Source organism: Chenopodium album, chromosome 17 (assembly GCF_948465745.1).
Source record: "Chenopodium album chromosome 17, dcCheAlbu1.1, whole genome shotgun sequence".
In the NCBI taxonomy this organism is placed as follows: Eukaryota; Viridiplantae; Streptophyta; class Magnoliopsida; order Caryophyllales; family Amaranthaceae; genus Chenopodium; species Chenopodium album.
The window spans coordinates 17,760,056-17,786,127 of NC_137850.1; the positions used below are offsets into that span (position 1 = coordinate 17,760,056).

At 34.6% G+C, this 26,072-nt stretch overlaps 1 protein-coding gene and 1 pseudogene across 1 annotated transcript; both read left to right on the forward strand.

Annotated features, from left to right (window-relative positions):
- Nucleotides 1-403: 403 nt before the first annotated feature.
- On the forward strand, nucleotides 404-3,781 carry LOC145589525 (protochlorophyllide reductase-like). The gene is made up of 5 exons (XM_081646127.1): nucleotides 404-562; nucleotides 654-749; nucleotides 2,390-2,912; nucleotides 3,008-3,366; nucleotides 3,463-3,781. The coding sequence occupies exons 1-5, from the start codon at nucleotides 509-511 to the stop codon at nucleotides 3,616-3,618; spliced, it is 1,188 nt and encodes a 395-aa protein (XP_081502253.1). The 5' UTR covers nucleotides 404-508; the 3' UTR covers nucleotides 3,619-3,781.
- Nucleotides 3,782-6,355: 2,574 nt separating this feature from the next.
- LOC145587656 (putative polyol transporter 4 pseudogene) lies at nucleotides 6,356-7,810 on the forward strand (annotated as a pseudogene).
- Nucleotides 7,811-26,072: the final 18,262 nt, after the last annotated feature.

Below are 26,072 nucleotides of genomic sequence, written 5' to 3' on the forward strand. Positions count from 1 at the left end.
ACTTGGGTGCGGGTGGACGCACCCAATAGTTTGCGAAAAGTAAGACGCCAATATTTCGGATTATTAAAGTGTATTATTCCTACTAATTTATTACAAATCAAGTTTATTAAAGAGTTTGGCCTGAATAGTACAATTCATGACTTAGTCTTACCAACATTAATTTTGTAAAAATCATAAACCTATGCACTTTTTTTTTTGGACCCAAATTAACCCCATAAATCAACTAAAAACCCTCTAGTAGAATGCTAAAAAAAACAAAATGTTTGAATATTACCTTCTCCCTCATCACTCCAGAAATTTCAAAAATCCAAAATCAATTCCTTATTGGTTAATCTTGTCGACGTGGCCAATCCATCAACGGTCTATACCGGCCCACCTTATCCTACCCATAATCGTAAAATAAATCATCAAAAACACCCGCAATTCATTCTAACATTTTCTCATTTAATCGTCCCAAAATTAAGTTTAAATCATCGTTGTTAAAATTAATTTAAATAAACTTGTTACAATGGCGCTACAAGCTGCATCTTTGGTACCCTCTACTGTCTCATTTCATAAAGAAGTAAGCTCACAATTTTCATCATTATTTTTTTGTTTAATTAATTTGTTTTCATAATATTAATGTTTGATTTATTGGTTTGGTTTGATATCAGGGTAAATGCATTGGTTTTAAAGAGACATCCTTTTTTGGAGTTTCATTCTCTGATCAATTGAAAGCTGAATTTTTTGCTCCATCATTGAGGACTAAGGTGAATTTTTATTGCTGTAATTTTTTGATTGAATTTTGGTGTTTTTTTTTTCTCTTACTTCCTATGTTATAGGGCGTCTGAATAGTGTAAACTGTAAAACGTTGCATCTCAGAATGTATGGAATTACGTAGTTAGTATTAATTTAGACCAAAATTAAGTAATAAGTGTGTGTTTCCTTGTTGAAGTGTCAAGAATCGGACACGGGTGATTAATGTGAAATGAAGTTTTATCATATGTGGAGCAAGGAACTAGGACCTGTTCTCTTCGGCTTAATTTCAGTTCAGCTCAGCTCTTAATTTCCTTCTCTCATAAACAGCTCGTTGAGCTCAGCTTAGTTCAGTAAATTAGAAGAGGTCCTAACTACATATATACTAGTATAAAATTAAATAGTACGAGGGTAAAACAACACATTATCTGGGCTTTGTTTGGTTTGAGATTAACTTTGTTTGTTGTCAACCTTGCTCATAGTTTGACTGATGGTCTTGTATGTAATGTGTACTTTTCCTTAAAAAGCTTGTGACTGATAATTAAACAAGTCTGTACCATGCTAGTGAAATATGCGCGAATGACAACCTGTTCTTGTACGAATTTACCTGTAGTATACAACCATGATCGAATTCAGTTTTACAACCATGCTGAACTTCGGTATAGCAAATCTTAGTAGTTTTGTAATGAGAAGTTGATTGAGTTTGTTTAATAGTTTTGACATGTCTTTAGTATTCTCAACTTAGCGACTGGCAGTTAAAACTTCAGCATACAAGTTTTTATTGACATGATAACTAATTATTAAAATTATTTGAGTACTTGATCCTACTCGGAGCTATAATAAATTGTAGTTCAGTGAGTGGAGGATGTAATGGAGGAAATTAGCAGTTTCCTAAATTTGAATGTTACTCAGAATGGTTGAAGAACACGTAGTTTGCTAAATACATAGTTTAATCTTGCGTTTATCCAAACTTGACATGTGATTCAGAAATCTTTAAACATGAACTACTGTATTTGCTTCTGAAAAATCAAACATACTAATTTCTAGTATATATGCACGACATTATTCAAATATTACGTAATACGTATCAAATTACTCCCTTTGGAAATCCAGATATTATTAGGGGGCGCTTGGATTGGGAGTATTAAATTAAGGGGTAATAAAAGTCAAACCAAACAAAATTAAAGTAAACATAGGAGAGGGAGAGCTAGTGATGATGTGATTGTAAGAAGATTTATATAGTGATGGTGTGGTGATAGGTGAAGAAAGAGAACTATTACCCTTATTTTGGGGGTAATAGGTTACACTAGGGGGAGGGTGGGTAACCTAATACCCTTATTTTGAGGGTAATAATTCCTCCTCCCCTCTCTTTTCCTTATGTCACTACAACCTTAATTCATTCATAAGCACCTTGTCTCCCTACAATTATACCTCTAATCAACTGTAATATCTCGTTTGACTTTTATTACCCCCTTAATTTATTACCCCCATTCCAAGCGCCCCCTTAGTAGTAAGTTTTCATCTGCTGTTTAATTGGCTACATTGTTATGTTATCATTGTTTTCTACTCTTTTGTTAATTGGTCAATACCTCATTTTCTAGATAATGGTTGAATAATTGTTCCACAATTTTGACACAAAAGTTTTTCTTAACAGCAAGAATCGAGAAATGGAATGATTAAAGCTCAAACAGTTACAGCATCACCATCAGTCGACCAAGCTACCCCTGAAGGAAAGAAGACACTAAGAAAGGGAAATGTAGTTATTACAGGAGCCTCATCTGGGCTGGGCTTAGCCACGGCCAAGGCCCTCTCAACGATGGGAAATTGGCACGTAACCATGGCCTGTAGAGATTTCCTCAAAGCAGAGAAGGCAGCCATTAGAGTAGGTATGCCCAAAGGAAGCTACTCTGTCATGCACCTTGACCTTGCCTCCCTTGAAAGCGTACGCCAATTTGTAGATAACTTTCGGCGTTCTGGTAAACCGCTTGATGTTTTGGTTTGCAATGCGGCTGTGTATTTGCCTACTGATAAAGAGCCTACCTTTACTGCTGATGGCTTTGAGCTTAGTGTTGGGACCAACCATCTTGGGCATTTTCTTTTATCAAGGTTGCTCATTGATGACCTGAAGCAGTCCGACTATCCATCAAAGCGTCTTATCATTGTTGGCTCTATCACAGGTAACATACTGCAGTACTGTCTTACGGAGTAATTTATATCAGAAATTGGATACAAGACATGTTGCTGATATGTAATAATGTTGATTTTATAACAGGGAACTCAAACACAGTAGCTGGGAATGTTCCTCCAAAGGCAAACCTTGGAGATCTGAGGGGACTTGCCGGAGGGCTGAATGGGGTAAACACCTCATCAATGATTGATGGAGATGAATTTGATGGTGCTAAGGCCTACAAAGACAGCAAAGTTTGCAACATGCTCACTATGCAAGAGTTCCACAGGCGGTTCCATGAAGAAACTGGAATTACTTTTGCATCACTCTACCCTGGATGTATTGCGGAGACTGGTCTATTCAGAAATCATGTTGCGTTGTTCAGAACTCTTTTCCCACCCTTCCAGAAATACATTACAAAAGGTTATGTTTCTGAGGAGGAGGCCGGAAATAGGCTTGCACAGGTGAGTTTAGATCATATTCATAATCAACATTTATTGCAATACAAGATTATGAAACTTGTACCCCAGTAGATGAACAGTAAACTATTCTGTTAACAGGTGGTCAGTGATACGAGCTTGACGAAATCAGGGGTTTACTGGAGCTGGAACAAAAATTCAAAATCTTTTGAAAATGAGCTGTCAAAGGAAGCTAGTGATGAAGAGAAAGCAAGGAAATTGTGGGAGGTTAGCGAAAAACTTGTTGGAATGGCTTAGGAATATTTTATATATTACTGCATTCAGCAGCCAAGTATCCAACAGTTATGTTTTCAATAGAGTGATAGGATAAGTAGTGCAAAGGTAATGTAGAATTGAAGGAAACAGTGCAGTGTATGAAATCGGAAAATATATCATTCTAAGCTTTCCATGATTGCATTCATCTTGTATCTCATTCTGAGTGGTATTGTTATTTCTGATTTCTATATTTGTTAATCTGAATTGTTAGTATTAGCTACTGACTTTCATCTTGTTTCCTTCTGTTACGTAAACTGTGAATTGGTTACTACCCTCCAATATTTTGCGGACATGGATGACTGTCACCTAGTAGCTTTTGTGCATTTTCAAATTGGTCGCAAAAACTATATTTCTTTCAAAAGAACTGATGTAAATTAAGTCTGTAGCAGGAGGCGAACCTTCTAGGAAGGATTCCCTGGACAATGCAAAGTTAAGAAATTTGCTGGCCCTGAAGTTTTAAATACGAGTGGTATCTTGATATATATAACGTGTTTTTATCCTTAAATAGCTAGTAGCTATAGTGCTGTCAACATTGTGTTTAATATGCTATACAACTCAGGCAATATATGTAATTTTTCATCCCAAAAAGTGTAATACCATGCACAACTAAACGACTAAACAATACACTGCTGTTGGCCTGTTGCTATAATATCTACGATCACCTTCCCTTGGGAGCCAGACACTTGAAAGCCTGTTCTTGTTTATTGCTGAAGCTCATATAAACAAGAACTGAAGTACCAGTTAGAGGATAGATGCTTGTGAATTCACTATGATTCCCACAATTAAATAAGTTACAGTTCTACAATTAAATTTACTGATTCCAAATATCAGAAGTCAGTCTTCTTCGCTGAAACCTGTCCAGCATAGCCTATGTTTTGGTTTCATCTATTCAAGACCCCTTTTGTTCAGCGCAGAGACTGATTAGGGTCATGCAGATAGTAGCTTTTCTGCTATTAGAGGTGTGTGCATCTTGACCTCTCAGTTACGACGATTGTGTATATCTTGATACTGCAGTTTCAATGATTGGTACATTTTGATCTTGCAGTTCCAAACGCGCTAGAGCTGATAAAAGTGACCTATCTGATCGGTGTTTGTTTATCTTTAGAATGCTTAAATGGTGGTTTTCTACCATTAAACGAGTATAACTTGACTGACATACTGCCATTACCACCCCCAAACTCCATACTTGCATCTGGTGTGCTAACGGTGAAGTTAATACTAGATTCTTGGACACTGTAAATAACCAAGTTGCAGATACTTTAACAAGCAATCAGTTTAGTTATTAATTCTCTCTTCCGTTTAGAAATGTCTAACATGCCAAGTTACATTAGTAGTTTAATATCTATGGAAGTATGTGCATGCACATGGTTACCAATCATATTACTCTATTGACCTAAATAAAATAATTCAAAAATTGCAACTGGTTCATTTTCTTATAAAACTATTCTCATTATTATTTTATATCTATGCAAGTTGTATCAATTTTCAATGACTTCCATAAACGCCTTTCTTTTGGAACTGTCTTTAAAATTATTACTGCATATTTCATCAGCAGTTGCAGGCATATTACATGGATTATTTTTAAATATACCCACTTAGTTCCAACAACAAAACTAACAAAAAATAATATTAACACGGAAAATAAAAAAATTGTTCATCTAAAACATCTTATACAAAACAGAGCTGCTACCAAAAGGAACATCTTAAAGCCTTGTGATTGCATCGTGTTCGCCTTTGCCAACCCCTGCACTTCAGAAGGCAATTGCTGAGCCTGCTGAAAGGAGATATGGGGTTGGACAAGGAAAATTCAGAAATGTTTAACATTGATCTGGGAAGTAAGAACAAGTACAGAAGGATGGATGCTGAAGTTGGAGTGCCTGATAGTGATTCTTCAAGCAACTATCAGGAGAAGGAGATCACAAAGAGTACCAGAAATTATGTTATGGCTTGCGCGTTTTTTGCATCTGTCAACTCCATTCTCTTGGCTACGGTATGTAACCTTTGCTGATGTTTGACTTGAATGTTTAAATTATATTGTTATTGAGATTTGGATTGTTTTTGGTATGGCTGTTGGACATATCGGGATCCTGGTTATTCAAACACAGCAATCTAGTAATCAAACATGAATGTTCTGAGTTTACAATTTTTTCATATTTTATTGCAAATTTTATTTGTAAATAATCCCTGTCCTAAGCTTCTAAACACCCAATTTCTTTATGTTGATGAAGAGATCTCGAATTAGCTTACGGTGCTGGTGACCACAGCAGACTAATTAATTACTGTAAACTGAAACAATTCATGGTCCTTCATCTTGATTTGGATCTTATTATTGATAACGGATAGAAATGAAAAGACACAATATCCATGATTTTGTATAAGATTCAAGTGATCAACTGGTTTAAATTTTCAAGCACAATTTATTTAGATTCCATAATATCAACATCTGCCAGTGTTTTTGTTCTGGTATAAGCTGAATAGGTTTCTGGCCTGGAACATCTTTTCTTTTCACCGAATCTTGAATGTGTAAATATTATCAGAGTAATATCACGCTTTCAACGTAATATAAATCAACAAACTTATATTAGTGCAAAAAACAGGTTGGACTTTCCCTCAAATCATGTCTGGAAAACGGCAGTAATTCATTTCCTGGACTGTTTTTAGTTTTTCTGTCTGTAATTTGAAGTCATATCAGATGAGGCCCTTTGTTTATGCAGATGTTGGTGTGATGAGCGGAGCAATCATATTTATCCAGGAAGAATTGAAGATAACTGAGGTGCAACAAGAAGTACTAGTCGGATGTTTAAGCATTGTTTCACTGATTGGTAGCCTTGCAGGAGGAAGAACATCAGATGCTATCGGAAGGAAATGGACGATGGCTATAGGAGCAATCATATTTCAATTAGGAGGTTTAATAATGACAATTGCTTATTCCTTCCGAATTCTAATGGTTGGAAGGCTTCTATCAGGAATTGGTATTGGGTTTGGAGCAACCATCATGGGTGTTTACATAGCTGAGATATCACCTGCTATTTCAAGAGGATTTCTCACAACATTTCCTGAGATCTGCATTAACATCGGAATTCTTCTCGGTTATGTCTCAAATTATGCATTTTCCGGTCTACCTGCAAATATAAACTGGAGGGTAATGCTTGTTTTAGGGATTCTTCCTTCTGTAATAATAGGCTTTGCACTCTTCGTAATTCCAGAATCGCCACGGTGGCTTGTTCTTCAGAATAGAGTTGATGAAGCAAGAACAATTTTAATGAACACTATAGGTGATGAAAAGGAAGTGGCGGATAGACTTGATGACATCCTACAAACTGCGAGCAAAGCAAAATCCATGAACCTTGAAGAGAAAGCTGTTTGGCGTGAAATTGTAAGGCCTAGCCCAGCAGTTTATAAAATGCTTGCTGCAGGTGTTGGATTACAATGTTTCCAGCAAATTACAGGAATAGATGCTTTAGTTTATTACAGTCCAACGATTCTTAAGACAGCCGGGATTGAGGGTAACTCTCAGTTATTAGCAGCAACAGTTGCTGTAGGAGTTACTAAAACAGGTGCTATACTAGTTGCTCTTTTCCTAATTGACAGAGTGGGTAGGAAGCCGTTATTGTACACGAGCACAATTGGGATAACGGTTTGCTTGTTCTGTATAACACTTAGTTTGCCATTCATGGGGAAAGGACCAGTTGGGATTGCATTGGCAATATTATTTATTTGCGGTGATGTAGCCTTCTTTTCTGTAGGGATAGGTCCGATATGCTGGGTTTTGACTTCAGAGATTTATCCATTGCGGATACGAGCTCAAGCAGTTGCTGTTGGTTTTGCAGCTAACAGGGTTTGCAGTGGGCTTGTCAGCTTATCCTTCTTGTCTCTTTCCAGCGCTATTTCTGTGCCTGGAACTTTGTTCATCTTTTCTGCATTATCAGCAATCTCGGTTGTCTTTGTCCATAAGGTTATTCCAGAGACAAAAGGAAAGACACTTGAGGAAATCGAGTGTTTGTTCAATGAGAATGATAGATTGAAGGAGGGTCACGTAGAGCTTGCAGATACTGTGCGTTTAGTATCATAAACGATTGCTTCAACTTTTATCCATTGAAAGTGCCGTACTTAATTGTCTACGAGTGCACGTTCTAGTTCATACCATTGCAGAGGATTTGGTGTACATTGTTTTCATTTCCAAATATGCTTGTAGACAGGGATATTTTTGAAGTTATGAGTACTATTGGAGTATTGGGTTAGGATTTAGAAGGCTAACTTATTGTTTATGGAAACACAGTGGAATAGAAATAATTACAGAAGGAAATAGTAATGATATTTGTAGGAGCAGTTTTGGACTTTTGGTCAATTGTGAAAAGAAATCACTTGTATATTTCATTAGTGGTATATTTCATTAGCAGTAACTTTTTGGTGCAGCAGGTCACACCATACGGCACGGGTTACTCAAGTTTTTTTGTTAGGGGTTACCTGAGTTTTTCACTCAGGGGTTACTCGAGGGGTTCAGACAGGGGTTACTCGAGGGATTCACTTGATTAAGGGTTACCCGGTGAGGGGAACTCGAGTTTCTTGGTCAGGCCGCATATAAAAAATTGTGACTCGAGTAACCCCTGACCGAGAACTCGGATAACCCCTGATCGAAAAACTCGAGTAACCCCTGACCGAGAAACTCAAGTAACCCCGGAAACTCGAGTAACCCCTAACCGAGAAACTCAAGTAACCCCGTAAAACTCAAGTAACCCCTGACCGAGAAACTCAAGTAACCCCCAAAACTCAAGTAACCCCTGACCGAAAAACTCAAATAATCCCTGCTGCACGGTACAACATGCCGCATATAAAAATTTGTGTTTCACTAGGTTCTTCTCTTTACAATAACTAAGAAGACAAGTGAAGAGTTATGTACTCCTATTTCAACATAATTGACAATTTGATATAATTCACTCTTTTGGCCGTTTTAGAATAATTGACACATTTCTCTCTTCTAATGGTTTCAAAATATTTTGGCACACTGAAGGATTTATGTCTTCATCGTGTGCAATAACTAGATATATTAATGGATCAAATTATGGAGATAATTAAGTTCGGACATTTGGGTCGTCGTTTTATCATATCTAGAGGTACTAACGATCTTTGGGCTAGTAAAATAGCCCAAAGCTCAATTTGGACGGATCCTATAAGGTCACACAAAGGGTCTAGATCGGGCACGAGAGGACAAGGCCCATGATGGGCCTCATCCTCTAGTATGGCCGGCCATATGGAGTAAGTTTGAGGGTTTTGGGCTTCCTAACCCTAGTCTAGTTATAATATGATTATAAATAGACTAGGTGCCTAGGGTTTGTAAGAAGTATGCAATTATCTGATCAGTGTGATCAAACCCTAATTAAAAAACGCGAGACCAAACCCTCTCAAACTCTCCTCTCTATCACGGCTCTCTCTCCTCCCTTCGCGCCAGTGTGGTGGTTCGTGGTGGTGGTGGATCGTGGTGGTCGGCTTAGTCCATTAAAGGTGGTGATCGCGGTTTTCCTCAATCACTCGACCAATCTAGTATTGGTGGACGGCTCGTTCGAAGCTCGTGAACTAAGTAGAGGAGCAATGCTTGGGGATCTATTCTCTTCCTGATTTGTCAATCAAATTGCTACGTGGAATTCACGCTTCAAAGGTATGATTATGTGTCTTCTGTGTTATGCATGTGATCTTGGGATTAGGTACTTGATTGAATATGATTCATGTTTTTCCACTGCGTAGTACCTATAAACCCCTTCAGTGGTATCAGTTAGCCTCTTGCATGAACGCGCTTGATCATATTAATACGATTAGTTTGAAGTCCATGTTAATTTTATAATCAATTAAGAGGGAGAAATTAATTTAATTATGGTTCAATTATTATATTTGATGTGATTAAACTTTTGGAATTGATTAAATGAGATTTAATTATGCTCAAATAGCCATGAAGAGGACCGAATTAAGCCCTAAAATGTTCGAAATTTTCGAACCCCCTAACCCTAATTTCGAATTTTTCGAAAATTCATAGCTTAAAATATGATTTTGGTTCTTGATTTTTTATTTAATTCGAATTGTTTTATGCTTCATAATTTTAATCGGATTGATTTATGCATAAAAATGTTTTGTGTATGATCATTGATTTAATTTTAAGAGTTAGAATTAAATTGGGATTAATTTTATGATGAACCCTAATTTTAAAGTTGAATGTTGATTTAATTTTAATTTTTGGACTGATTTGATTTAATTTTGATAAATGTTATTTTAATTAAATTAAAAACCAAAAAAAAAAAGAAATAGTTTTAAGGCCGGCAGTCGCGGCTGGGTGGCGCATCCACGGCGGCTGCCGACCTGGTGGCGGTCAAAGAGGGAGGGGAAGGGAAGGGGGAGGTCCGTGGTGGCTGTGGGCAACAGCGTGCAAGCGTTGCACGGCTGCTGCCACGGCTGCCAGTGCTGCTACCACACTGCTGCCCTTGCGGCAGTGGCTGCTGTTGGCAGCCAGCCACCGTGGCTAGCTTCGGCTAGCCAACCACGGTGGCCGGCGTTGGTGGTGTACGGTTTTACAAAAAAAAAAATTTGTTTTTGAAAATTTATTTCAAGATAATTACAAAATTGTTTTGGGATAAAATCAGTTTTATTTTGGATAAAGTCTTTTATTTTAGGATAAAATCAAATATTCAAAAGTTTTTATATTTGATATTATCCATATTTTAAGTTGTTAAAATGGTAATTATCCATAATTAAAGTGGTTAATTTGGATAAGATTGATTAGGATATTCTGAGCATATTTCAAAAGGATAATAATTTATTTAAATAATGTGATTATTCCATAATTAGATTAGGATAAATGATTTTAAAATTATTTGATTGGCTAATAATTAGGATAGAATCTCCTAAAGTTGTTAGGATAATCATGGAAGATTAAATATGATTTATCTTTCTAGATTAAAATAAGATTTGATTCTATCTCATGCCTAAATTAAAATATATGATATTTTATGATTGGTCATGAATAATATATGATATTATCTAATTATGATTAAAATATAAGATATTTTAGGAAATGTGTTGCCTTAATTATGAGCATTTGATGTAGTTTAGACAAGCATGTTGAGTGATTTATTGTATGACACTTTTATAATATATGATATTGTGTTGTTGTATATATAGACTAGTATGGCCTATAGATTCTAAAATATGATCTGCGCATCGTGATGTATTTATGTAATCTAAAATATGGCCTGCGTACCGTTAAGTATTTTTGTAACTTTTATTTAAAGTAAACAGATTAGTTATTTAAATAGTGTTAGTCCAAAGAAGCCCATGAAGTGAAGGCCCAAAGGAGCAAGGTGGATGGAGATCCATGATGATTCAAGTGGGAGCTTTTCATTTCTAGTTTTCTTAGAACTAAGAGGCCATACTATGTCATTTTTTATTGCATTAGTAGATTATGCACGTTAGATTTTATTTATGTTGATTGATGATGCGCTAGAGTTCACTATATAATCACAACATAAATGAATCTAGGTCCCAGTAATATTGAGATTGCTTTTCCAATTAGATACCCAACAATCCTTCGATCGTGAGTGATGGGTCGGCCTCAGCAGAGTGTCACTTGTTATCTTGGGTAATTTGGGGTAGATCACGTTCTACATACCTAAAGCGTTTAGAACCTTGAAGCAAAGGGTAATAATTAAGCATGTGATGGTTAATTATTCAACCAAGAGTTACAAGAGTTGTAATCAGTAAAAAGTTTACTCACCTTGAAAATGTAATGCTTGATGGTAGGGCCTCAGTCCGGTCAACTATTACACAAATAAAGGATCTTGGAATCACTTAAAATTCAATTGAGATCAATTAATGTTGAATAAAGTGCTTTAAAGTTACCTAATTAATTCGTATATGGTACTTTAATGTTAAATTAAACATAATTATTAAACTTTGCCTTATTTTGACATAGATGGGTAGCCGTAATCACAATGACAACAATATTTACAATCTTCGACCATTCCTTGAGAAGGATCGGTTGACAGGAGAAAACTTTTCCACTTGGGAAAAGAATGGTAAGGCTCGTTTTGAAATCTGAAGGTAGAGAGGATGTCATTGACACCCCATTGCCAGGACCTTTGCCAGAAACTGCAACTATGGCAGAAGTCAAGAGGCACAAGGAAGCTCATGAGAGAGTTGTGCCTATCTGTAGGGAATATTTCAAGCCATTAACCCCAAGCTTGAACCCCACTGTGATCATACACTTAAGCATGGTGGCGTCCAAAGGGAAGGAAGCTAGAGCAAAAGAGTCGCTAACAAGTTTTAGGAACTTGTAAACCGTTCACAAGGTGAAGATTACACCCCTTAACGATCCAAGAGATCGTCAACTCCAAAAGGTCTTGAACCAAATAGGGTTCGGGGATGGAGGTACAAATCCAACCTAAAAGAGATTGAACCTGCCCTAATAATAGGCCTCTACTTCATTCTTCTCGTATTCATGTGCGCTTTCTGACTAGCATGCAAACAATAGGTTAACCCTAAACCTGTTTATCTATGTTGGTTGATTACTAATACACAAATAAAACTATTATTGGCGATCACTTGAATTATAATCATATTAGCCCTAAACAAGATTATTAATTATCTTATTAAGCGTGATTACAAGTACAAATTCCCTTTAAACATGCATAAAAGGCATGATCAAGCAATAATAATAAATAGGCATCAAGCAACATAACAATCATCATAATAATAATAAAAATAACAATCATAATCATGTTAAAGCATAATATACCAAGATCCTAGGCATGATACTAACAAGATTAATAACAAACCCTAGCATGTCACTAAGCAATAAAAATCAAAGCTTTAGCCCTAACATGATATTGATATGATATTAGAAAGCATAGGAAGCACCCTAAACATGATACTAGAAAGCAATAATAACATCCTAACATGATGCTAGGAATTAATAATAAACATGCTTTCTACAAGAATAGAGCAATAAGATTACATACTTTGATGCCTCGTGCCTCTTTCTACTAACAAAATACACGCGTTAGTAACTTTAAGGAAAATATAAATCAAAACAATCAAATTAAATAATTGAAAGAAAGATTTGGGACCAAACCCTCAGAAATATCAAACCTTTCACGTCTAGGGCGAAGGCAACTTCGAACTTGGCTAGGTGTTTCTAGATCTCGTGAATGCGGAATTGTGTTTATGAAAAGCTAGAGAGATGATTGCTTGAAGATGATGATTGAGAATTGATGATTGTTGACGAAAAAACGGAGGTTCAGGACCCTATTTATAAGAAAACAGTCCGGAAATAGGTAGAATTTGATAAGGAATAAAACTCAACTCTGTCGCCGCAAAACCGACCTTGTCGCTTGGCAACAGGGTCTGTCGCGTGGCGACAAGGCTTGTCGCGTGGCGACAGACCTGTCGTTTGGCGACAGCCTGGATTCCTACGCGCTTTCAAACACGGAGTCCACTTATCAATTAAAATTGATTTGTAAAGTCCGTATGAAAACTGAAGTCGTATTTTCATAAAATAATATTTTATTCCAAATAAAACTTATCAAAATCTAATTATTAATTCAAATCTTATTAGGATTAAAGAGAACCTTCTAGAGAATTCTAGAAAACTATAATTAATTCTAATAACTTTAGGAATAATAATTAACATTGGGCCCACCCCTAAATCATTGGGCCGCATGTAAAGATCAAACCGGGCCAAGTTTAGTATTTTGGCCATAACTTCCTCATTATTCATCGGAATTGGGCTTATAATATATCGTTGGAAAGCTCTTTGCAAGCCCCACCCAACTACACTATTATTGGACCCTTGTCATGGACCAAACTAAACTGGATTGGCTGTTTTCATAAAAGAGAGTTGTTTTTCAAAAACAGAAAGAAATAATTTTTAATAAAAACCATCCGCAACACGTGACCTTTCACACTTTCAACTTGTTCGATTATCATTCGACGTAAAAGGTATTCATCACTGGGTTTGGTTTGGGGGAGACACATTTGGGTGTCTACACTATCACTTGCTTGATGATTGCTACCATGGAACCTAGTCTTCAAGAGCATTTTGAGGATCAGGATGCGTACACAATCATGCAAGAACTCAAAGCCTTGTTTAAGAAACAAACAAGAGTTGAAAGGTACGAGCTTCATCGTGAGATTCTGGATTGTAGGATGGAGAAGGGTGCCATAATTCATGATCATGTTTTCAAAATGATCGGCCTTATTCAAAGTATGGAGAAACTGGGGGCACTCATACAGTGATGAGATGGAAACAAACATCATTCTCCACTCACTTCCAGAAAGTTTTAACAAGTTTATCATGAATTTTAACATGACTGCGACTGCAAAGACTATGAATCAATTGCACGCAATGCTGGTTAGTGCTGAAAAGCAAATCCCTAAGGAAACTAAGAAGGAAGTTCTTATGATTCAAAAGGAAAAAGGGTTCAAGAAAAAGGGCAAAAGGCTAGTGCCAAGAGCAAGGGCAAGCAAGTTGCCAAGGCTCCTGAGAAGCCTAAGGCGAATCCAAAACCCAAAGCTCCAAGTGAAAGTGAATGCTTTTACTGCAAGAAGAAGGGGCATTGGAAATGCAATTGCCAGAAATACCTTGACTTCCTCAAGAAGAATGGAGCATCAACCTCAGGTATTATGTTACAAACATTTTAACTTTCACTTAGGTATGTGATACCAAGTTGCAGTGCTTAACATTATTAATGTTGTGCAGAAGCTGCAAAGAAGTGAGGCTAGCATGAAAATGGAGCTTGAAGGTACACTAGAAATGTTCGAGTGGCTAGAGATAGCTTCATAGTTTTAATTTCTGAATATTTATCATGATTTTAGAACAATTTCCAATTTTAATGAGATAATTTTCAGTGTTAGTTTGAATACTGATTTGTTTTTTACTTGGCTTGGACAAGTGTTGACCCATGACCAAGGTAATAAATTGTTTTCATTTTTCTAGATATGAGTTATTTTGCTTTATGACATTGATATAAGTAGATCACAAAAGCAATTTTAGATGATTAAAGTAAACTTGCTTATAACAAAGTAAGATTAGGTCACATAAACCATTTGCACATCCAAAGTTACATTGGATGGACTCTTATTCTTATATGATTATGAATCACTTGAGAATTAGAAGTCATGCTTGATAAGGTAAGATGACCAAGTTGCCTTTTAGTTGAAAGGGTAAAGGAGCTAAAATGACCTTTTGGAACTCATACATATGATGTGCGTGGACCATAAGTTCAAGAATTAGCAAAAGATTTAACTATTTCATTGCTTTTACTAACGATTTATGTAAATATATCGATAATTACTTAATGAAGTAAAGCTTGGAATCATTGAAAAGTTCAAGAATTCCAAAATGAAATGTAAAATCAGTTTGAGATAAGCAATTTAACACCACAATATGATTGTTTTGATAAATATTTAACTCAAAAAGTAAATGATCATCTAAAGGGAATTGTTGAATTAATTCACAATCCAGAAACATTAAAATTAAAATGTATGTTTATAAAGAAGGAATCAAACTTTTCTTGTCATGGTTTGATCCTAGTTTAGCTTTAATGATTTACAATAACGTTTTGAGGATATACATTTACAACAACAATTGCGAATATACTAAACAGGAAACTTAACTAAAGCAATTGAAAAGATGTCATAAGAGTTATGATTTGGAAATGTTCCAAAAGTTATCTTTTCTAAATAGGATTAAGGGTTATGAAATCAATGTAAAATATTTACAAAGATGACATAATGCACCCTAAATCAGACAAATAGTTCTTCATGGGTTTTCTCATGGAAACTAAGAGGTATTATTCCTACAATCGCGTAGAAACAAAGTATTTGTTGCTCGCGGTAGTGTCTTTATAGAAAGAAATCTCTTCCTATAAAGCCAAGTGGGAGTAAAGTTAGATCTCAATGAGATTCGAGACGAGCAACAAATGGATGTGGATAACACTACATCAAAGACGAAGGCATATGAAATCAGCTAATTTGATAAACCATGTGTCGAAGCAAGCTAATTCCACTAGTGAGGCATCTATCGTCCCAACTTGAATGAAAGGCTTCAAAGAGTTGAAGAGAATAATTCTATTGTTGCTCATAACTATTGTAGGTTACTTGGGATCAAAACAAATAGTTTGTTGAAATTCTGAGAAAAGGTGGATTCTAAAATTTTCCTATTGGAATGGTTAGAACCCATGCCCTACAAGCAAGCTTTGGATAAGTACCAACTCAAGAAATGGCTTAAAGCCGAGAAATCCAGTATGGACTCCATGTCTGTAAAGATGTATTAGTCCATGATAGTCTTACAAATAGGGTCAAACCTATTAGATGCGTAAGCCTATTTGGATTATTCTAGTTATGGATATCAAAATCACCTTCTTGAAATGTTCTTGATGGAGGATATGTATATGATACAACCTAAGAATTTTGAAATTCAGAAATCCTCGAAAGTTTTGCAAACTTCAGAAATTCATTTATGGATTGAAGTAAGCATCGGGGAGTTGAAACATTCATTTTGATTAGGCAATCAAACAGTTTGATTTCCTCAAAGAACGAAAAGGAATCTTGTAGAGACAAGAAGTTTAGTGGGAGCAATTGGTCTTCTTGGTCATGTAGTTCATATGAAATGACATATCAATGCTTGAATCAGTCAAGCAGTGGTTAGAAAGTTGTTTCTATATGATAGACATAGGAGATGTTGAGTACATATTGGGAATCAAGATCCATGAAGTGAATCTTGAAGAATGATTGGACAACATCGAGAGACTTATGTTGATAAGGTTCTTGACAAGTTCATGAAGCAAGACTCTAAGCGAGGATATCTTCCCATGTTACATGGTAGTACGCTCACTAAAACTCAGTGCCTTCAAAAGTTAATAGAGTTGAGTTGTATGGATAATGTACCATATGCTTCTGCAGAAGGGTCCATTATATGTGCCATAATATGTACAAAGCAAGATATTACATATGACTTGTGCATGTGTAGCAAGTTTCAAGTAAATTCAAAATAAGCATACTGAAAGTTGCAAAGAGCAAATCCTTGAGTACTTGAGAAGAACTAAAGGAATTTTTCTAGCTAATGGTGTTAAAAGTAAATAAGTTGTCAAAAGGTTATACGGATGCAAGTTTCCAAACAGGCAAGATGACTTTAGATGGTGATCTAAATGCATGTTTATGTATGTATGAAGAAGGACAGTAAGCTTGAAGAGTTCAAAGCAGAGTACTATTGCATACTCAATATCAGAATATATGCATGTAGCTACAGTAAGAGTAGTTAAGGAGGAAGTTTGGATCAAATTGTATTGTGACTTAAAGGACACGTTTGCCAAAACAAAGGAGTCAGGGTCACATCACAAACCCAAAACGAATAGATATGAGATATCACCTCGTTTATGAGATCAATGACAGGTGAAATGTCGTGATCTGCAAAGTTTTATTATGAGTGAGAAATCACTAAACCCCTTCCATAGACTAAGATATGAGAGTCATATTAAAGACTTGGATTGAAGCAAGTTATGTAATTCAAGTTGTATATGTTTTGAGAAAATATATTACATAAGGAATGCATATACTTGCAGATTTATGTTTAAAATAGAAATTTCATTTCTCTTATTTAATTATGATTTTGGAAATTAAATAAAATGTCCAAAATAATTATGGATTGATGAGCTCATCAGGTTGATTTGTTAATGACCTGGTGAATGAAACCCCACGGGTGAACAAAATCCATATATTATTCCAGTTCCTAGTTTGGAATCATTAAACTGGACATAAATGATTTCAATAAATGGACTAGCATGTAAGATTGATTGGATAGCGCAGTTTCATGGGCTATAGGGGCATAGTGATGCTCGGTCAATCACTTGGATATGCATGAATGATGCATGATCGAACTATTGACCTACTTTGAAGTTCAAGTATAGAGCTTCCGGATATATTAGTGGATTCCTTTGACATGAGTGGAACATTGATTCTATTCAATGATTGATTTAAATGTGGTACATTCAAACGTCTACCCGTAACTGGAGATTATAAAGGGTGTTTCCTGGTTATTTCAAAAGTTGAGTGGGAGCTTTGGTTGTCACAAGATTGGATTGAGTCTACCTATTAAATTAGGGAATGTGTCATGGCCGCTTGAAGAGGGAGAATTCAGAAAATACGTGGCCGCGTTCAAATGCATTACTCAGTAATCATTTGGTTTTGTAATTCTAACTCAGATTTCAAGAAACGATTTGTAGATTAATACGATCTCAACATGTGATGCAATCATATTATCAAATTGAAACATATTGACTTAAGGAATTTGAATATTTTACACTTGTCTTAGACAAGTGGGAGATTGAAGGATTTATGTCTTCGTCGAGTACAATTACTAGATGTCTTCGTCGTGTGCAATTACTAGATATATAAATGGATCAAATTATGGAGATAATTAAGTTCGGACATTTGGGTCGTCGTTTTATCATATCTAGAGGTACTAACGATCTTTGGGCTAGTAAAATAGCCCAAAGCCCAATTGGACAGATCCTATAAGGTGACACAAAGGGTCTAGATTGGGCACGAGAGGACAAGGCCCATGATGGGCTCATCCTCTAGTATGGCCGACCATATGGAGTAAGTTTGAGGGTTTTGGGCTTCTTAACCCTAGTCTAGTTATAATATGATTATAAATAGACTAGGTGCCTAGGGTTTGTAAGAAGTATGCAATTATCTGATCAGTGTGATCAAACCCTAATTAGCAAACACGAGACAAACCCCTCTCAAACTCTCCTCTCTCTCACGGCTCTCTCTCCTCCCTCGGCGCCAGTGTGGTGGTTCGTGGTGGTGGTGGATCGTGGTGGTCGGCTTAGTCCATTAAAGATGGTGATCGCGGTTTTCCCCAATCACTCGACCAATTTAGTATTGGTGGACGGCTCGTTCGAAGCTCGTGGACTAAGTAGAGGAGCAACGCTTGGGGATCTATTCTCTTCCTGATTTGTCAATCAAATTGCTACGTGGAATTCACGCTTCAAAGGTATGATTATGTGTCTTGTGTGTTATGCATGTGATCTTGGGATTAGGTACTTGATTGAATATCATTCATGTTTTTCCGCTGCGTAATACCTATAAACCCCTTCACACACTTTCTTACTTGGATATGATATGCCATTATTGAAATGTTTTTATCTGACCTACGATGACCTATTTACTTTTCTCATTACCAGCTTGTTTGGATGGAGAGTAATGGAGGGAAGGGAAGGGGAGGGAAAGGAAGAGATGAGTTTTCCTCCATTTGGATAGCAAAAATGGGAGGTGAGGGAATTGGGAGGAAGAGAAATGGAAGGAAATTATTTCCTTCCACAATTAAGAAACAAATCTTTCCAAATTAGAGAAGATTTGGAAGGAAAACTCTACTTCCTTCAACATCTACTGTTTGACACCTCCACCACAAGCCTCATCATCTTCTGCCGCCATGTCCACCGCCATTCACTGCTATATTCAATCTTAAGAAATTTTGTTTTCTGAAATTGTTTTTTTAGTATAAAAATTTCAAATGTTAGAACTTGAGATACAAAATTTCTGGTTTTAATTTACAAAAAGCGATTTTTCACGAAATCTGATTTTTATTTTCATTTTCAAGTTTCGAAAAAGAATTTTGTTTCTTTATAAATTGATTTTCTAGGGAAAAAAAGGTTTTGATATAATCATATAAGGAAATACGAAGTATATTTTTAGAAAATGTGTTCTTTTTCTAGATCCAGCATTCAGAAGATTTTGATTTGATTTTCGAAAATCAATTTTCTGAAAGTTTGGTTTTAATTTCAAAAGTCATTTTTCTAAAAATTTTATTTTAGAAATTGACAGGGAATTGATTTCCAGATTTTTTTGATTTTGGAAAATTTATATTTCCAGAATTTTATATTTTGATATGTGAATTATTGATTTTGAAAAAAAAAAAAACCAATTCATATTATCTCAAAAGCAAAAAATTAATTTTTTTTTTTTGACACAAGAACAAAAAATTAATTCAGCTATGGGTAAATTTAACAAAAACAAGCAAATTCCCTCACTCTCTCTTCCTTCATTTTCTCTGTTATCCAAAAAAGGGATTTTGTTTTCTTCACCCCTCCCCTTCCTTCGTCTTCCTTCACCTCCCTTTCCGTCCAAAAATTCTATCCAAAACAATGTACATGTTCTTTTTTCTTACAAAATGAAATAATTTCACTAAATTCACTTTGAATGACGTAAAAAAAATTAGGCTGAAGACTAACCTCTTACGATCTAACAAAATTTATACTACTTAACTACCTTAATATAAGTATAGGGGTAAATTAAGAGTTGAACCACTAGGGAATAGTAATACAAAGGTGCTCTCTAATGCTTAAGCTAGGTCAGGTTGGTAAGGATGGAGAAAACTAATACTAACCGACTAACATACAATACAAGAAAAAATATCAAAGAGTGCGACATAAATCAATCAAGGAGGGCAAGTTGTACTTTGCCTTGTTAGTTTCTATCTAGGAGGGCGTATTTATAATCGCTCTTTTATAACAAAGCAAAGAGGGTGAAATTTACTTTCGTCTTTCTATTTCAAAGCAAAGAGGGTAAATTTAATTTTTATCCTCTATTTCAAAGCAAAGAGGATGAATCTATTTTCACCCTCGTTGGTCATCAGCTAGTCAATAAACATTGTAATAAAATAAAACAAAGGTTTTTAAACGTTTTCTCAATCAAAACAAAAAGGCATAGAAAATTAAACGTTTTCTCTCTTAACTAATTCACCAGCAAAAATGTATGAACCCTAATTTTTTTTTTCCTACTCTAATTCTACTCGAATTGCTACCTAATTCTTCGCTCTGATTCTCACAAATTGCTACTCTAATTATTCGCTCTAAATAGACGTTCAGATTTCACACACTGTTGCTCCAAATCATTGCTCGAAGTCTGTCAGATTGCAAGTCGTTCAGGTATCTCAAAATTTTGGTAAATTTTGGCTCAAAACTATGTGATTATGCTTTTGATTTTGTAAGAATTTGTTGATTCTCGAAATCCTTACTCTAAATTTGTTGATTTTTTTGTCAATTTGTTCCTGCATGTTATTATTGCTCTAAATTTGTCAATTTTTTTGTCAATTTGTTGATTTTTTTGTCCATTTGTTCCTGCATGTTAGTATTGCTCTAAATTTTTCAATTTCTTTGTCAATTTGTTGATTCTGCAAGTTTTTGGGAGTTGTTATTTAATCTATGCAAGTAATGTCAGATAGATTATGGAGAAGCAAATCAGGATTATTCGTATTTTATCAGCGGTTTATCGAATTAATGGCTTAATTGATTGTATGAGCTATTGATTGCTATGAATTGTGATAATTGTAATTTGTTTTGGTTTGTTTGTATGAGCTATCGATTTTCTAAAATCTTTTCGTAGCAAATAGATTATTACTGTAATTTTTTTTATCCATACAGGGACATGAGGTAACATCTTTTACATATCAATTCTGTTGGTTATTTCTCTAATTGAGAAAGATATTTTGTGTTTTGTATTCTCCATCTGCTTTTTAACTGATAAATCAATTCTATATTTATTTTGGTGTTGCAAAAGATTCTTAATGCGTTTTTAATGCATTATTACTGCATCATGAAAGCATTATTACTGCATTCTCCTCTGAATGTCGCAACTGAGTATGAGATAAAAGGCTTTCAGTATTTCTCATTTAGCATACTTGAAATGAGGCCCTATTCACTAAATATCCTAACAGAAATGCCCCTAAATGAGGTTCAATCCTATGCTTCTAAACGGGTACAATTGAGAAATAGAGCTGTTCATGGGCGGGACGGCCCGCTAAGCCCGCCCAACCCGGCCCGCAAAAAGGGCGAGCTTGGACAACCTTTTTGAAAAAAATTTGGATATTTGGACGGGCTAGGCCCGACCCGTTAACATAAATGGGCGGGTATGGACAAGAAATATGTATCGCGGGCTAGCCCGTCCGGCCCGTTTATTAATATATAGTAATAATAATAATTATAATAATAATAATAATAATAATAATAATAATAATAATAATAATAATAATAATAATAATAACATTCTTATTTTAATAATCTTATTTAGTTAGTTATGACATACTTTGCTTATTTTTGAAAATAAATCCAAAGAGATTATATTGAACTATAAGCTTTTATTATTTACAATTACTCATTTTAATTTTATAGTTTATCATTAACACTTATTAAATAAGTTTTATCTTACATATATTTATAACATATGTCATAGTTTCAACTTTTTTTTTAATTTCTATTACCATTTGTGAACAAAAATTATAAGACAACTACACCAAAATAATTTTAGCACAAGTAAATAATAAGAAGATTAGTTAGTGTTATAAAAAGTAAAACAAAAATTAAGGCCCGTTAGCCCGCGGGCAAGCCCGGCCCGTTTAACAAGCGGGCATGGACAAAGTATCAAGCCCGCATAAAAGGGTTTGGGTTTGCTACATAAAGCCCGTTGGACAAAAAAATAAGCATAGGCCCGGCCCGCTACCCGTCCAAGCCCGCAAATGATCACCTCTATTGAGAAATATCAAGCTTCCTGTATCAAAGAATTTTGTTTGTTTTCAATTTTCTGAAATTTAGTTTGAGGTCCAATTTGCTTGACATTTTGACAAATGCTTAAAATTTATCCATTTAACTCCTCGGATGTCATGACGGTCATGTACAGATTTGGCTGTCAGCTTGCTACTGCACTTAATGAGTTGTGCACTAGAGTATCTAATTAATAACTCTCTGTTTTCTATTTATTTGTTTATTTTATTTTTTTATGTATCCGTTGATAATTTTTTATGTTTTTATGTACCCGTTACTGGTTTAATCTATTTTTCAAACACGCTTCCTTTGTCCCACAAGTTTTTCACATTTTTAATTACTTCCACTTTCACCTATATTTTTCTTACACCCACTTAATTTATCTCGAAACAAAAGTCTACATTTTGTGCAGTGAGTGAATAGCTCAGTGGAGCTACACTCACGTTCCGTGGTCTCGACCTGGGATCGAGCACATCCCTGGGCATTCCCACCCACAGGGCCACAGTTTTCTCCTGTGATAGGATGGGCTGTGTGGGCTCCACTTACAAAAAAAAAATAGCAAACAATATGAAATAAAGTTTACGAGAGCCAATATCCACATTGCACAATTAATAAGCAAAATAATTCCAATTAACAATGACTTGTGACCTAATCCGAACCCAAACTCGACCAAATGTAGTCAAACTAAGGAAATAAATAGTGCAAAAGTCAAAATGTTTCGATTATTATGAAACGGAGAGAATACATTTTAATATAATACTAGCTTAAGGCCTGTGCCATTCACGATAAGTCTATTTTTTTTTAAGAAAATAATTCAAAAATTTTTGTGTGACACTAGACTCGCGTGAGACCAGGCTCACAAACAAAAAGGCGTGGGTTTGAGAAACCCGACCAAAGCCAGCTTGCCAACATTTTATAAAATCGATAAATTTTCTCATTTTCGTCATTTTCCTCAAATTTCGAGCGTCGTCATTTCCTTAAATTTCAGACCATTCAAATCTTCAAATTTCAGAGGATTCAAATCTTAAATCTTGAAAAATTCACAAAAATGGAGAAATCAAACAACATGATGATAATTCAAGAAGAATCTGATTCACCTATAGAATCAATTTCGAGTTCAATTAATGCCGAAAAAGGTACAATTTGTTTCATCTAATTTAATTTTAGATCGTATTTAATTTTAGATCATATTTCAGATTGTATTTAATTTCAAATCATATTTAATTTCAGATTGTATTTAATTTGTACAATCAATTTTGAGTTCAAATTTAATTTAAGATCGTATTTATAAGTTTTAGCAGAGCATTAATTTAAATTTGCATGCAATTAATTTCGAGTTCAATTACTACTGAAAAACATACAATGTCACTAATTTCATATCGTATTAATAATAATTTGCAAATTTAATTTCAGATTGTATATATAATTTTAGATTGTATATATAAGATTTTGCAGATAATTAATTTAAATTTGCATGCAATTTATTGATTAATTTAGCTGTACAATTCAAATATACTAATATTAATGTTGAATGCAGTTGATGATACAATTACAGAAGAGAACACCAATCAAGAAAGAGATGAAGATGCTGCAAATATACTAGGTATGTTTGTTTAAATTTATAAAAATTAGAAGTATAATACACTGATAATTAAATGCTCTGTGATTATAATGATGTAATTGTTGACAATTAATTTCGAGTTCAATTCCTCACTGTAATAATCTAATTCCGGATTGAAATAATCTAATTGCTGACTAAAATAATCTAATTCCTAACCAAAATTATCTAATTCCTAACTAAAATTATCTAATTCCTTAATGTAATAATCTAATTTCTGACATAAATAATGTAATACTTGATATAAAAAATCTACTTCCTGGCAAAATACCCAATTACTATCTGAAATCATATATAATTCCTGACTGAAATAATCTAATTCCTGACTTAAATAATTTTAATAGTATGTTTTATATTTTATTTTGTTGCAGATTATTACAAATGTGACAAGGATGAAAACATAAGTAGATGATGTCTAGCAGGTTATACAATATACAATATCAGACTACGATGATGGATATTTTTTTTTATATAAAGCTCATTCAAGATCTGTTGGTTTCAGTGTCAGAAAATCAACAAAGAGAAGAGATAATAATGATATACTGTATGAGTTTTATTTTAGAAGCTCTAAGGAAGGACAAACAAAGAGCAAAATGAAGATTGCAGGTGAACAAAATTCAGTTGAAATACCAATATTAGGTCAAACTGATGAAAAAAAGAAAAAAAAGGGAAGTAAATGACACAAGAACTGGATGTAAAGCTCATATTCGTTTCAAGATAAATAAAGAAGGTACATTTGTTGTTCTTACACATGAGTTGGAACATAATCATGAATTGGTAAAAACAGTTTAACGACATCATCTAAGATTAGAAAGACAAATATCAGCTCCAATGGGTGAGCTAATTAAGAGCATGGTTGAGAGTGGTATTAAACCAATGGATGCTTACAATTATATAAGCAATGAAGCTGGAAGAGAAGAATGTGTTTGTCATATTAAGAGAGACCACCTTAATTATATATCAAGGGTGAAAATGAGTATGGTTGAAGGTGGAGACATGCAGAATGTATTAGATACCCTTCAAGAAAGAGCAGATAAAGATCGTTCATTATTTTATAGACTGAAATTTGAAGAAGAAAATAATGTGGTGAGCTATTTTTGGCGTGACTCTCAAAAGATTTCAAAGCTTATGGTGATGTTTTAATCTTTGATACAACATACACAACAAACAAATATGGGTTGATATGTGCACCATTTGTTGGTATAAACAACCATTAGAGAACAACAATGTTTGGATGTGTCTTCATAACTAATGAAAAGATCGAACTATTTGTTTGAGTGCTTTTAATTTTCAAAGAATCAATGTGTGGAACTGAACTAAAATCAATCTTCACTGATCAAGATCTTGCAATGAGCAACGCCATACCAGAGGTAAGCAATATTAGCTTTATAATACATATGTTCTATAATTTAATATCTGATTAGTATAAGTAACTTAATATAGTCTAATTTCTAAAAAAATAATTTAATTCCCGACAAAATTAACCTAATTCCTGAGAAAAATAAACTAATACCTATTAAAAATAATTTAATTCCTGACTAAAACATACTAATTCCTGACAAAAATAAACCAATACCTGACTAAAATAAGCTAATTCCTGACTAAAACATACTAATTCCTCACAAAAATAAACTAATTATTCCTGACTAATATTATCTAATTCCTGATTAAAATATATAAATTCCTGACTAAAAACTATTTAATCCAAACTAATACAATCTAATTCTTCTTATTATTATTGAAGGTTTATCCAAATTCAAGATATAGATTATGTTTATGGTATCTACAAAAGAATTTTGTCTCACACTTTGGAATTCTAAAAAGCAATCCTGTGTTCAAGAATATGTTTCACAAATGCTAAGTGGTTGTGATTCAGACTCAGAATTTGAAGAATGCTGGCACAAAATTGTTCGAAAACATGGATTAGAAAAAAAAGAATGGTTTGATAGATTATATGGGCTACGAGAAAAATGGTGCACAGTATTGAGCAAGGACATTTTCTCAGTTGGAATTCTTTCATCTTAAAGAGTAGGGGTATAAAAAAAAAAGCTATTTCATTTAAGGCTAACAGCACCACTAGACTTTTGGAGTTCTTTATCATATTTGAATCAACTGTGAAAAGATGGAGAAGCACTGAAAAGAGTGACAACTTCAGATGTACTATTGAGAAACAAAATTAGGAAATCCATTTCCAAATTGGATTACTAGTCCATGATAAACTTTTGATTTATTAT